Genomic DNA, 15,339 nt, shown 5'->3' on the forward strand with positions numbered 1-15,339 from the left:
AAGAGGTGGAGTAACATTTTGTGAGCTCTGCATGTTGACTTCTAATTCAAAATTAAATTTAACGAAAATAAAAGTACTGGTATCAACATCCTACATACAAATGATTCTTTGTTGGATAAACAATTATGTTTGGCTTTATCGGTAACAAATGTATATCAGCCCTCATTGTTTGTGTTTGTAAGTTTTGTTTTTTGGATTTTTCAATATTTTGCTATTTAGTATCCCTGATAGAATATGTGTCGAAATGCACAAATGTGGTATTGGACCGTTGGTTTTCCCGTTTGAATGGTTTTGCACTAGTAGTTTTGGGGCCCTTTATAGCTTGTTGTTCGGTGTGAGCCAAGGCTCCGTGTTGAAGGCCGTACTTTTACCTATAATGGTTTAATTTTTAAATTGTTATTTGGATGGAGAGTTGTCTCATTGGCACTTACACCACATCTTCCTATATCTAGTAAACTTTGTAACGATAAATATTATAACAGCATACGATATTATAAATAGGATTCTGATGTACAGTAGTTGTCGTTTGTTTATGTAATTTATACGTGTTTTTCGTTTCTCGTTTTGTTTTATATAGATTAGACCGTTGGTTTTCCCGTTTGAATGGTTTTACAATAGTAATTTTGGTCCCTTTATAGCTTGTTGTTCGGTGTGAGCCAAGGCTCGGTGTTGAAGGCCGTACATTGACCTATAATGGTTTACTTTTTTTAAATTGTTATTTGGATGGAGAGTTGTCTCATTGGCACTCACACCGCATCTTCCTATATCTATTTTTTCAAGCATGATATATCCTTCCACAATAGAGAATTAAAAAAAACCCGCATAATGTAGAATTGAAGGGATGCAATGCACACATTTAAAGCAAGAATGAACTATATACTTAGTCAGATGTATTTTGGTAATTATACTATCAAATGCAATCTTGATGTTTTGAGATTACTGTTAAACTCTGGTTGAAAGTCTCTCTTAAATATATAAACACATGCATAAACACGTTCAATATGAGATCAAATTTAACTTGTTGCCCAGATCAGAAGTATCTGTTTTGTACTACCAAATATCTGGGAACGTATCTCCATAATACATATATCTGAGTCCTTGTTTTAATTGAATAATATTGTTTGGCCTAATCGGTTATGTGGGAGGATAAACCAATCTTTTACAAAAAATCTACTTATATTATTTCATGCTGTAATAACATTACAATGAAATTAGGATATGTCGTTAATTTTTAGCACAAGTCAAAGAAAAACGGTAACGGGAAATGAATGGCACGTATTTAAATTTATAAATCGACATTTTTGAACGAAACAAAACAATGTTCTCTTGTAGGCATGTGAACATAGCAACAATAGTATATAGACAATAAATTCAATATTTATACTGTACAGTTCAAAAAGTATTCTGATTTTAACTTAAGAATTTAATGATTGTTTTTATAATTTTATTTGTTACACGGTTTAAGCATTGACCGAAGTACGCTATGCGCGCAGCGGAGAAGCAGTGTTTGAAATTCAAATTTCGAACAGTCTTATATGCCGGCTATTCCCTTCTGATGAATAATCCATTATGCATATTTAAATCCACATGTCATTACAATGCTATTTTATATTATTCCAATTTACTCTTGATGTCTCATTTTCTACGTTGACTGATTCTGCTGTTTTGGTAACTGTCCATGTTGAATTGCCTATCGATTCAGATCCTATTTTCGTTCCCATGTATCTATTTGGTTCACCCCCTTTTCCCTGTGCAGCGCCTTTCGCAAGAATTGGACCATCAGTGCGCAAAATCAAGGCTGGCCATACCACAAAGTCAATGAGTGGCCCCTGTTTGGTATATACTGTAAACATGTTTTTGTCGATCGGCCGACCTTCCGGTTGGTCATAAACCAGAACCATGGAAGGCGCTTTGATTACCATGCTCCAGCATAGATCTGTGCAGCGCTCAACAAATGTTATGACGTGGTTTTTCGAACCTGGTTTTCTGTAATGTTCAAACTGTCGCATAGTTTCCTACACAAAAGAATTAAGGTTAATTATTTACAAAGTAATGCAATTAAATCAATAAAAACAAAACACCAACATTTAAACCTACAAAAATCCCAATGTGCAAAAAAAAAATACATCATAAAAGTTATCTTAACCTCAAAAAGACTGAATTTTGATGGAATTGTAGCTTTCACAGGTTACAAAATATCAGATGCAGATGTTTGTATGATAAAAATGTACAGGTTTTAAATCAGTTTATACGAGCTTGCTCGTTTTTTTGTAAAATATTTGGTTGAGCAATTTATGACTGTAATACTTCGTTCGCTTTTTCATAGTTTGTTTAGATGTATCGGCAAATACTGTGCGTTGTTCGTCAATGCAACACAGTAGCGTAATCGACACAAAACTGAAACTATACTAGGAGATACCTCCAACCACAGTATGGTGTGATGTATTGTTCCACATTGAGATAATGAATCATTGATTAATCCAACTTTCTTTTGCTTTTGTATTTTCAAGGTTCTATCAAAACTTTAGGTGTGATACCACCATTGAGTATTCCCCTGTTATTCTTTGTTAAATTTGCACTTTTCAAAAAATTCTGCAGAATTTATCTTTTTTTTTAAATAAAGAAATACTTGACATTAGTAAAGTTTTATCCTGTCCATTGCTATAGAAAAAAAATTCACATAACATTTCATTGCATATAAGAAAATAACCATCACTGGAAGTTAACCAATCAAATATCTCCCCTTATTTAACCTGTGTACCAGCTTTAGTAACCATGTAACATGAAGCTTACAAAAAATTCTATAGAAACCCTAAATAAAAAAAATGGTGCTTTAAAATACCAAAGACATATGTTTATGAAACAGCAAAGTTTTACCGAATAAGATGTAGGATGATTAATAACCTACAACTGTAAAATTCAAGGGATAATTTTTCGACCTTTTTCGTATACAACCGGATGTGACGTACAATGATTTGGTGGTATAAACCTAATTACGTAGGAAGTTATAAAACCAAAATAGACCTGAACAGTTCAGCCATATTCACCTAAAGTCGAATTTTGTCTGAGAGAATTGGAATCGTTGATAACTTTTTCTAAATTTATCGACGGAAATTAAAAAAAATAATGTTATAAATAATTTGAGTAGTCAAAATCTAATACTCCGTATGCAGGCGCTGCCGAAATGTTTTTTTCATAAATATGGAAAGTTAACAAATCATTTTTTTTTGGCGTAAAGGTTTTGTTTTCTACCGACCCTCATTGTCAATTTCTAGTTTTAAGTCAAGACAAAAGGCATAATTAACTGTATTTGTTGTATCCTTCATCGCAAGCTCGATGGGATATTTTGTTTCAACATGCATGGTGACCAAATTTTGATTTTTTTAATGAAAGAAAATAATCTTTGTAGCTGTAGGGTAATTAAAGTATACTGCTAACTTCGTTTCTTTCTTCCAAAAAAATCCTGTATAAAGTCATGTGAATAAAGGAATAAACCAGCAAACAAGAGGAGCACAACTGGTTTCCAAGGGAATGCCGATTGTTGTTTTGAAAAACACGTCCTTCAAATATTACAATTATTTGATAATCTAGAAATCATCATCTTGATACTGTCAGTTTCAGAGAGTTTTGGGTCTAAATCAGAGATATTTTCTTTACTAAGGGCGATTTATCAAGCAATTACACGAGATAACCGAAGTTAACTATTATGTTGAATGACCATTCTAAATATTGTTATTCAAATCTCATAGAATTTAGTTTCAAAATTATATAATTTGCAGGTATTTACCTGTTTAACGTATTCTGATAATTTCTTATCATACTTCCTTCGTTCATGTACAATATCAACCAACTCCTCCATACATTTCTGTATTACAAGTAGCCTTGTCATATCTCCCTATGATAAGTTAATTGTTTTATGTTATATCAATTGACATATTTAGAAATAATATTTGACGAAACAAATCAAATTGTGCTGCTTGCTAAACATGTGCAACTTTATGTAACGCTTCCAAGAAAAATATGTTTTACTTTTCGATCAAACTGTATCCAGATTATATAACACAACGATTTATAATGCAGAAAAATAAATTGTTAGTAAAAATATCAAAACCTAAATTGGGGACAAACTTCCTAGACTTTGCTTGAATTTTATTTTGTTTTTATAGTTCTAAATATTGTTTGATTCGAAGGTTCCAAATGAGGCTTAACAATTAACAAATGTTTGACACACAGTTATTTATAGTTACTCGCTCTGTAAATTGAGAGACTGAAGATACTATGGAAATTATACAAAACTTAAAGATATACAAACATACCCCATTGTTCCTATGATTAATCACCATTGTAGCAGCCTGTAAAATGATTGAATTTCCACTGTTATATGATACACATGTATTCCATGGAGTCAAGGCAAAAAACAACATTGTTGAAAACACACAACGACAGAGACACACACCAGTCAAGGTTGATCGTCGACGAATTTGGCAGTTATTTGTAAGTCCTTTCTGATTAAATATGTTTTAACCCGTTTCGTTTCTTATATATGGCTTTCACATAATAGGCTTTGATTTTTTCTGATAAAGGTAATAATAACATTAACGGTACCAATTTTCCGGCACCAAATGACGCATGGATTTCATACAGTGTTGGATTCTTTTTTCACAGAACTTAGTTATTTTTCATGTCGCAGTCCTGTATTAGCTACTATACGGTATGGGGGTTTCTAATTATATTTCTCCTCATGGTTGCATATAACTGCTTACATTCACTTCATTTGAACTCTGGTGGATAGTTGTGTCATTGGCAATCTTACCACATTTCTATTCTCTGAGTGTATTGTCAGCTAAATCTGCAGTACTACTTTACTGACAAACATATTGTTTTGAAATTGTCCGTTTATAACTTAATATATTATTAAGAAACTGAGGTGTCAATTTCCTTAGGCAAAGTTAACCTTAGATGGTGTCAGGTATTATTTCAAGTCCCGTTTGATGAATGAGCCCTTTAAACACTTAAAACAGTGAACATTTGTCCAGGCTCAGAATATAAAACCATCAGAAACATAAAATGCATTTCAATGCTGTATACCTAAAAAATGCTAGCCCTTAAAGCATTTTAAATTGCACTGGTTTGTCTGTACTCAGAGTAGGATTTTAGGTGTAAAAACAGCTATTTCAGTCCATTTGCTAAAATTGTACCAATTTTTCTTCCACCATACAACATAAACTTATCCTTATTCTTTTGTTTATCTTAAAAAAATATTATTTTGTCAATTTCCTTTTTGATGACAAACCCTTTCAAGCTGATATAAGAGGGAAGAAAGATACAAAAGGCACATTCAAACTATAAATAAATAAACCTATAACACCATGGCCAAAAACGGAAAAAGACCAGCAGACAAACAACATCACACAAACTTGTTTGGCTTTACAAATATTTTGATATGAGCGTCACTGATAAACCTTATGTAGACGAAACGCGCGTATAGCGTACTAAATTATAATCCTGGCACCTTTGATAACTATTTAGAAAACCAAGCAAGACGAACCAAACAAAAAACAAGCGGTGATCTCAGATGCTCTGGAAATTTTAGCAGATCCTGCTCCACAGTTGTTACCCGTTCTACTCATATATGTAAAAACCAATGACCTAGATAATCAGATATCCCTTAAAAAGAACAATTAATGTCATATTAGTGATGTTTGAGGCTTAGATGTATTGAACATGTTAGTGAAAGTCCAATACTATATACCATTGGAAAACACACTACACAAAGAGTCCAAATTATTTGACAAATAATCCATAATCTGACCTACGTTCATCTTTAAGATTATTTCCCAAATGTTATAATATCAAGTGTATAGTTATATTTACCTTTTTATCAACCTTTTCTTCTTTTACCATTTTGTTAAACATGGTCTATAACATAAATATGCACATAAACATATAAAAAACAAAATTCTTGTAAAATGAAAGTATTTTCTTTGTTTTTCTCTTATAGTTGATGTGTCTCACTCGGTTAATTCGACAAATTTATGTGACGTATATAATTTTTCTGACGTCAGACACTCAAATCAATCCATGTGTTCGTAGATAGTAGATGTTTTTGTGTCCTGTTAAATTGTTCCTTTTAAAAGTTTTGGATTCTCATAAATTCTATGTATAACTTTTGGACTAGTTTGAATCTCGGTCTATTTCTGTAATTTATTCTTACATACTTTTGATTTTTTAATCCTGTATGCATACATTGCCTTTGTAAATTTTAAAATTGTTTGTATGCACATTGAACGACAAATTTATGTGACGTATAAATTTTTCTGACGTCAGACACTCAAATCAATCCATGTGTTCGTAGATAGTAGATGTTTTTGTGTCCTGTTAAATTGTTCCTTTTAAAATTGTTATACGATGATGACTGATGTACCCATATTTTGACCGTTTTATTAATTGTGACTGTTTATTTAACGCATCATGTAAATGTAGCGGAATTTGATGAGACTGTTATTAAATGAGAGGGTTAGCGCTATAGAACCAGGTTAAAGTTCTTTAACCTATAATGGTTTAATTTTTAAATTGTTATTTGGATGGAGAGTTGTCTCATTGGCACTCACACCACATCTTCCTATATCCAATTAATCCACCATTTTCTACATTTGAAAATGCCTGTACCAAGTCAGGAATATGACAGTTCTTGTCCATTCGTTTTTGATGCGTTATGTTTTTTGATTTTGCCATGTGATTATGGACTTTCCAAATTGATTTTCCTCTGAGTTCAGTATTTTTGTGATTTTACTTTTTTTTATAGTTTGTAACCTTGGATTTATGACTTTTTACCAGTTGAATACTACTATTGCCTTTATTAAGTGAGTGTTGTCAATTACAATACATTCCTTAGCGGATGTGCCAAGATATTTAATGCTGAGTCATCTTTTCTTTTTTATAAATCGAATTAAAATATACAAGTAATGCATGGAAAACATTAAGGTATCACTATCAAATAAGAATATATCTCTCGTATAAAGGATATATATCTCTCGTATAAAGGATATATATCTCTCGTATAAAGGATATATATCTCTCGTATAAAGGATATATATATCTCGTATAAAGGATATATATATCTCTCGTATAAAGGATATATATTTTCCAATGAGATTTTATAAAAATATTTTTATATCCATGTTTTCTTATTAACGATGGACTAATTCAAACCCATTTCTCACAAAACGAATGTCAACTTATGTGTTTCTGAAAGGTAAAACGATTCCTGTTCAACACTATTCGCGCATCCTATACAGACAAACCAAATCATGATGGCGTCCGTAAAAATTACGAAGGTTGATAAAAAAGTTTCGATTTGAAACAGTTTATACAATAGTTTCCTTACAGAAACCCTTAATCAAGGTAGTCAGGATAGGAAAAATTAGCCATTGACACTCGTACAATCTCTAGACATGTACTCGATATTTTGGAGTTGCTGGAATGCTGTTCATTGTAAATTCACAAAAAAGACAAAGAAAATGGATCCACATTGCCAATGTATATGTGTAGGTAAAGATATAAGGTTGACTTAACTGTATCATTGTATATTATTTGTTCAAGTCTATTGTGTTCATTGCAGTCGGGTCAAGTAACTTACTGTTTGTGCTGCTTCCACTAATTGATCGGGTCGATGATGTAAACAGCAGGCAATATCCCATGTATGTTTTTTAATGTCCACCATCTGTTTCTCTCCAATCTTTACACATGTTATATAACATTTCTATAAAATAAACCATTTTTAAGTACATTTGGATTACTTCGTAACCACAATACGTGCTTATCAATCATGTCAAAAGATAGAAACCAATAAAAAAATAACAACACAATTTTCGTCGGTTATTAGTTAAGTAACGCAAACAAATTGAAAGGTATGCTCTATGAAATTTTGTTAGTGGGTTTGTTTCATCATTGTCTGTGATATTATCTTATTCTCTAGAGTATATACAATTTATTGTCCATTGAAAGTGTTTTAATTTTCCTTGACACCTCTTTCTAGTACATACATTTTTGTAATCAAAGTACTTGCGCGGGTGTCTACAAATATACGTTGGATTGCGGCGTTTCGGTTCCACGGTTTAAACCACACAAAATATTTTAATTTTTAAAATGTCTTTTAATTACATCATTTTAAAATAAAAGATTGAATATTATCGCACCGCGGGTAAATTATCACGTTGTGATTGGTTTTACGCCGTCACGTGTTGACCCCTAATGAGACCGTAAGGGGGTAGTAAACCTCATAGGGGGTTTATGACGCGTTAATGGTGACGTCATCTATTAATGTCGTTGTGTTTTATTGCTTATTTTACAACAAAACGCAGCAGAAAAAGTCCAGCGTGCGATAAATTTGTCAAATGGTTAACTCCCTACAGATCCATAGAGGGTGAATAAAATCCATAGGGGATTCGGCCTCAGGCCTCACCTCCTATGGATTTTACTAACCCTCTACGGATCTATAGGGGGTTAGTAGCGAACTATATAACTCATAATATTGGATATGTACAGTTGTTTTCTTTTCGTTCCGTTTGTTGATTGTTCTGACTTTGATTTTGTAAATTTTGATTGACTTGTTAATTTACCTTTTGGGGAAGTATATTTTTTATATACTTCTTTACAATACATTTTAGGTATAATAAGTCCAAGATTGCTTTAATGTCTGATTCACTTTTTGGGAAATATTTGATTTGTTAGATACTTTTTGGACCGTCAAACGTACGAGTATATGTATGAAATGAACTAAACTAAACTTGCCTTTACAATATCGCAGAGCTCCTTTTCTATTCTGAAGTTATCGTTTGTTTTCTTGATTTTAAATAGTTCATCAAATGCATCGGACCATTCATCAGTATATAGACTGGACCATTTTTCAGATAGTTTTGTTGGTCTGTTTGAGTCACTCAAATCAGTGATGTCGCTGTTTCCTTTGGTAAGTTGAATACCTGCTAGTTTGCTTAACCTACAAAACTCATACCTCAGCCTTATATTCACATTAATGATCTATTTCGATTTATTATACTTCAAGTTAAAAGCTAGATTTTGATTAGCTAATACGAGGGAGAAAATATACTCCTGTGACTGAGTAGGGGAGTTTATTCTTTGAATGTCACCCTCTCGTGAAACCAATTAAAAACCAATAATTTAAAGAATAATAAATAAAAATCTGAAACAGATCAATCCTCAAGTTCTACGTTTTGGCATAACTTTTTAATAGGCTGTCAAAACAAAACAATAAAACTTCTGTTGATTTTTGTAATATCTGTAACGTTGTTATATACGTAAACGCATAGTAAAATATTTTACATTAAAAAAATATTCATGGTAAACGACAATAATGATAGGGCATTTAGTATAATAAATTGAATGACACATAGCTGAGAGGATGACAGAGCAGATTGGTTCCCCTTAAAAAAGCATTGTGAACCTTGGCTTCGCCTCGATAACAATATTTTTTGTGGTTACAATCTGCTCTGTCTCCCTCTCTGCTATGTGATGTTTACAATATATATTTTAACCTGACTATTTGTAGCAGTACCATTTTAAATCGCTCTTGGTCACATATCTCTAAACTTTGTTCACATTTTAACATCACTGGCTTTCAAATGTTTTGGTTCAAAATTTATAAACAGCAATTTTCGTGTACTCTCGTTGCTTGTCACCAATGATTTAAGCAAGGCAGTCAGTGCTTCGTTTGGGATTTTTAATTTTTTTTAAAGGTCCTTCTGTTGATTTTATTCGTAGACAATTTTTTTTGTTTTTATAGTGATAAAGATTTATGGCATAATTTTGACCGCTGTATCACTATTTTTGAAAGTTTTACCTATTATGCATGCTGGTTTGTTTAGATTAGATATTCGACGTAAATATACTGGAATGTTATTTAGGTGTCATACAAGTGAAAAGTTAAGCTAGATATAAACCAGTCTTATTTCCAACATTTTCTACATGAGACATGTCTGAACCAAGTCAGGAATATGACAATTAATATCCATTCATTTGATGTGTATGCACATTTGATGTTGCCATTTTCTTAGAAACATCCTTTTTTGAATTTTTATTGGAGTTCGGTATTTTTGTTATTTGTGTTTTAGTTAGTAGAATATAGTTCCTAATGATTCTGTGTATTCATATACCCACGACTTTTAAACCTTTGGATTTTAATGTCCCCAGAGACAGATATACACATATATATGTCTCTGTTGATCCTAATGATGGTAAATTCAAAAAGGCGTAAGGTGTAAAATTTTCAAAGTTTGTATCTAAGCTTGCATCACTGACATTGGAGGATAATTTATTACTTAATTTATTATGTCATTAGTTTTAATACAAAATTATACAACATAGGATGTAAGTTTAACATGTTTAAGTTACGCCAAAAAAGGAAGGACATTAACTTGACAGAAATTGGTCAATGGACACGGGGTAGATCATGTCCATAAGTATAAATTTTTTGCAAATTATGTAAAACTTGATTTTTTTTAATTTTTTCTCAAAAAGACAATTTACTGTGCTAATCTAGATATAACTACACATACATTTTGTATTATGAGGAATATTACAAAAAAATGCTAATTTTGTTTTAAACGTTATTATTTTACCTTGAAAGGGCAATTTCTTTTTCATCTGACAACACTTTGATCTCTTTTCTTAATTTGTTATTTTCTTGCTTCAGCGTTTCGTTGTCCCCGGTTAAATTATGCTGTTCAATAAGGCATCCTTCCAGTAATTGTCCTTCTTGCGAAAGTCCTCGATTCATCATGGCTCTTCTGGCTAGTAGTTGTTCCTCCGAATGACCTCGATTCCGCTTGTCTCTTCCTGCCAGTATTAGGTCCTCCGATTGTCCTCGATTAAGCTGGGCTCTTGTCAGTTGTGGTTTTTCCTCTGAAGATGCTGGATTTAGCTTGTCTCTTGATGGAGTTTTCTTTAATTCAATAGATGCTTTGAGTTTGGCTATTTCAATAAAAAAACCAATTATTTAATAATACTACTACTGCTTAAAAAAAACCTACTACTACTACTACTACTACTACTACTACTACTACTACTACTACTACTACTACTACTACTACTACTACTACTACTACTACTACTACTACTACTCCTACTACTACTACTACTACTACTACTACTACTTCTACTACTACACTACTACTTCTGCTACTACTACTACTACTACTACTCCTACCACTACTACTACTACTACTACCGCTACTACTTCTACTATTACTACTACTACTACTATTACTACAACACGACTACTTCTGCTACTACTACTATTACTAATCCTCCTCCTACTACTACTTCTACTACTACTACTACTACTACTACCACTACTACTACTCCTACCACTACTACTACTATTACTACTACTTCTACTACTACTACTACTACTAATCCTCCTCCTCCTCCTACTACTACTACTTCTTCTATTACTACTTCTACTACTACTTATTGTATTTAAAAATACTACTACCTCGCTAGCCAAAAGTGAATGATATTGTTTCGATCCGATTTCCGCATTATTTGAGAAGAAAGTTAATGAACTTTTGAATTATAGATAAATTTCGATGATACTAGTAATATTACATTGTTTCCTTCATTTATAACATTCAAATATTAGATATTAATATACCTATTTCTTTCTCTAGCTCTTTATTTTTGGCTTCTAATTTGTTCGATTCAGTTAAGATTTTATTAACGAATTGTTGAGTATTTTCGTTTGATCTCGTCAAGGTTTCTGTTGCTTCATGGTATGCTGGATCATGTCTCCACTTCTTGCTTAAGGTTTCGCCCATTTCTTCAAAAAAAAATTCAAGTGCAAATGAACATCATTCGTCAAAGTTTATTAAAAAAAAGTTTAATTCATTGCAAGGGTAGAATCACAAAAATACAGAAGTCCGAGGAAAATTCAAAACGGGAAGACCCTAATCAAATGGCATAATCAAAAGCTCAAAAACATTAAACGAATGAATAGATTTGTTACGGTACTAGCTTTGTACATACATTGTTTTACGTAGAAAATGGTGGATTTAACCTGGTGTTATAGCTAGCTCAACCTCTCACTTGTATGTCATTCGCATAAAATTCCATTCCATTGACAAAGATGTGTGAAAACAAACAGTCAGAGTATAGGTAAAAATGTAAAAAATAGGGGAATAGCGGTCACCATTGTGTCAAAATCTTAATCACTATAGAAATAAACAAATACATCAACAAATAATAACAAAAGAGCATACAGTCAATACACATTTGCAACTCGAAAGACAAGAATACAAAAAAAATAGCATAGCACAATTACGGGAGATATAAATACCATACCAAGCCGCGTCAAAGGGACTAACAGTACATAAACAGACTATACAGTAACAATAATAATTTACAAAGACTATAACACGCTATTATGATGAAAAACAACGTCAGTACGTCGAATCTATACTTCAAGATCATCGTATACTATTTGTGAGGCTGATATGTAATATTTATCAACAATGTCTTTCTATATAAGTTGGCAGTGTGTGTGTAGCAATTCAGTGTTTACGTTGTTTTCCTCTTATAATTGATGTGTTTCCCTAGGTTTTGGTTTTTGACCCGGACTTGGATCAGTCTAACCGATTTATGTCTTGATTTGTAGGAAAAGTCATTTTCCTTTAGCTCATTGCAAAGTTTGTTCCTTCATTCTTGGATAAACATCATTTTTAATTTCTTATGTATTATATGATTAAAGCAGCATACATGGTACTTTTGTGGACCTATGCTTCTGATTGTCCTCTTTGTATACTTTCTCTTTTACCGGAAATATGGAAACATCTCTTTATGTAAATATTTGGCTTGTAAATTTGTGGAATGTCATGAACTGTGTTGTAGGTCATAAATGTTGTTGGTAGTTACCTTCCCTTACTTATGATCCTGAGTGATGGTTTCAAGCATTGTTCATCTTTCAGAAAAAAGTTTTCTGTGTTTGTTGGAACCCGGATTTGTTTCTTCTGAATCGATATATGACTTTTTAACAGCGGTTTGAACTAGTTATTTCTGCAATATGTTTTTGTTTATTTTTAAAAATTAGTATTTTCTTCCATTGAAACTGAGGATTACTAGCGATGCAGTTGAAATATCAGTTCAAGTAGGCACTATCCAATCAGTTACAAGTGCATATTTACTGACAAAAGAATACATTTTAATTCTTTTTTTTTTGTAAAACATTAAATTGTACTAAACTGAAACTGATACCAGATACTACTTATGGCAAAGTGACCTTAGAATGATTTTGTCTGTTAACTAAATATTTATGATCATACATGTTGTAACTAAACAAACTAAAAATGTCCTTGATGGCTATATCTTGATAAAAGCTTATTCAAGTCTTGTCATATGCCTTTCCTGGAAAAGCATATCTAAAATAAAGAAATCTATAGTAAGTGTAATTTATAGTAATTATTACAAAAAAATAAATTGACCATTACCACAGGTTACACAAATAATGCATACTTACTCACATAGTTCGCAGTTTTTTAGTGGGAAGTATAAAACATTGAAGCAAGATTTAAGTTAAGATTTCCACATAAACAGGATGTCAGTTAAGTATCCATATAATTGTGTCATAATAAATATTGTTAAACAATCACGTGATCCGGTGATTTTCAAAAAATACACATTGATAGCCTAAGGTCAGATAAGGCAAGAGGATTTGAATGGATGTGTTTTACTTCACCTATTCTAAAGAAGAAAATATATGATTTCACATGGAATAAATGTTCAGTGACTGTTAAATTAATAAACCTATATCAATGTTTGAGTTTTAGCTGGACTGTTCTAAAATTTAAAAAAATATGTGTAGACTTCATTCAATCATTGTTTCTACCACGGTAACAAAACTGATGTATGCGAAATTAAATAATTTTCTTTTGTTTTTTTGGTGGTAAGTAAAGTACATCGAAGCAAAATCGACGGTGCGATTTCTATATAAGCAGAAAATAAGTAAAATTTCCACATAAATTTCTTCATAAATGTATGTCAAAATAAATACTGGTGAATTATCACGAGATCAAGCGATTTGATAAAAAAATACATTATTTAAATGGGTCGTATATGTCGTTATTTGAATTATTAAAGGAGATATGGTATTTTATCAACCCCTTTCTGTATCACTTTTAATGCAATAAGTGTTTCAGTCACTGTTAAACTTATATGAAGGTTACTGTTTTTTTTTATAAATTGGATGGTCATTGGTTGTCAAATACATGCCCACCTATTTATCTTTAATTCTCATATTTGATACATTACATACTTAAACGTATATACAAATCATAAAAAGTCTAAAACAAACGATTTACGTTACATATGTTCGATGATATGCATCAGGTTTAAGTGTGTATTTAAGTCTAGACGCTTTCGAATTAACTATCAATGTGACCTCCAAAGACTGCGGATGGTCATATAGTAATCCGATATAAGTAACCTGAGTAGGCTATAGAAAGCATAAGTAAATTCGGTTAATCGAGAAAAGTAAAATAACAAAAATACCGAATTCCATTGAAAATTCAAAACGGAAAGTCGAGTGACAAATTGCAAAATCAAAATCTAAGATACGTCAAACGATTAATAAACAACTGTCATATTCCTGAATTGTTAAAGCATTCTATTATATAGAAAATATCGAATTAAACCTTAGGAATATATTCCTTAATTACTATTCATGATTTCTTTCCCTTTTGACTGTACATGTCACTGGAATGTGCACATTTTGCATATGAATAAGCAGTTAGGGCAAACATATTTAAGAATAATCAGCAAAGTGATGTATTGTCAGTAAAGATATTATATATTCTGCTGTTACCGCTATTAATTTCCCCACTGCACAATTCACATATTGTAAACTTAAACAGTATTTTCTCTCTCTTTCAAAACGAACTATATTTTTTTTTATCTTTTTCACAGCCAACTGTATTTTGGCACGACCTAAACCGATCTGGTCAATAAATATTAGTTTTCCTCGTAATGGAGTAAACAAGTTTTTAAAAAGATTACAAACTTGATTATGCAGCTAAATGTTTTGAATTCTATGAATTATTTGAATGAGTTCATCGGTATTCAATCTAGTGGAATTCGTATTGTGTGTGCTTTTAGATTTCTGTGTTGTATTTTTGTGGTCCTTATTTATCATTGTTTATTGTGCATGACTTTAATGCGATCTGCAATAAATGAATCTGATGTTACATATGTGTATCCTCTAGTGATTTAGCTCAAAATTGTTGTGAGTCTTTATTGTTTATATCATACACCTATACGTCATGGCGCTGTCAG

At 31.8% G+C, this 15,339-nt stretch overlaps 1 protein-coding gene across 2 annotated transcripts; it reads right to left on the bottom strand.

Annotated features, from left to right (window-relative positions):
• Positions 1 to 1,357: 1,357 nt before the first annotated feature.
• LOC134696191 (uncharacterized) lies at positions 1,358 to 13,645 on the bottom strand. 2 transcript variants are annotated; one of them, XM_063557861.1, is made up of 9 exons: positions 13,529 to 13,645; positions 11,672 to 11,836; positions 10,638 to 10,989; positions 8,794 to 8,998; positions 7,640 to 7,762; positions 5,875 to 5,919; positions 4,317 to 4,352; positions 3,788 to 3,895; positions 1,358 to 2,015 (listed from the first exon to the last, which is right to left on the bottom strand). In XM_063557861.1, the coding sequence occupies exons 2-9, from the start codon at positions 11,832 to 11,834 to the stop codon at positions 1,602 to 1,604; spliced, it is 1,446 nt and encodes a 481-aa protein (XP_063413931.1). In that variant the 5' UTR covers positions 11,835 to 11,836; positions 13,529 to 13,645; the 3' UTR covers positions 1,358 to 1,601. The 2 variants fall into 2 exon arrangements, with proteins under 2 accessions (XP_063413931.1, XP_063413930.1); XM_063557860.1 differs by having other exon boundaries at positions 13,533 to 13,628.
• Between the last annotated feature and the right edge of the window lie 1,694 nt (positions 13,646 to 15,339).

The sequence above is a fragment of the Mytilus trossulus genome, chromosome 14 (assembly GCF_036588685.1).
Source record: "Mytilus trossulus isolate FHL-02 chromosome 14, PNRI_Mtr1.1.1.hap1, whole genome shotgun sequence".
Lineage (NCBI taxonomy): Eukaryota > Metazoa > Mollusca > Bivalvia > Mytilida > Mytilidae > Mytilus > Mytilus trossulus.

Bases quoted from the DNA above. Each gene is read 5' to 3' on its own strand.
- LOC134696191 (XM_063557861.1), bottom strand. From the start codon at position 11,834: ATGGGCGAAACCTTAAGCAAGAAGTGGAGACATGATCCAGCATACCAT. The intron at 8,999-10,637 runs GTAAAATAATAA...TGAGTTTTGTAG, and splicing joins AAAGAAATTGCCCTTTCAAG to GTTAAGCAAACTAGCAGGTA. The intron at 7,763-8,793 runs GCAAGTTTAGTT...TTTATTTTATAG, and splicing joins AGCTCTGCGATATTGTAAAG to AAATGTTATATAACATGTGT.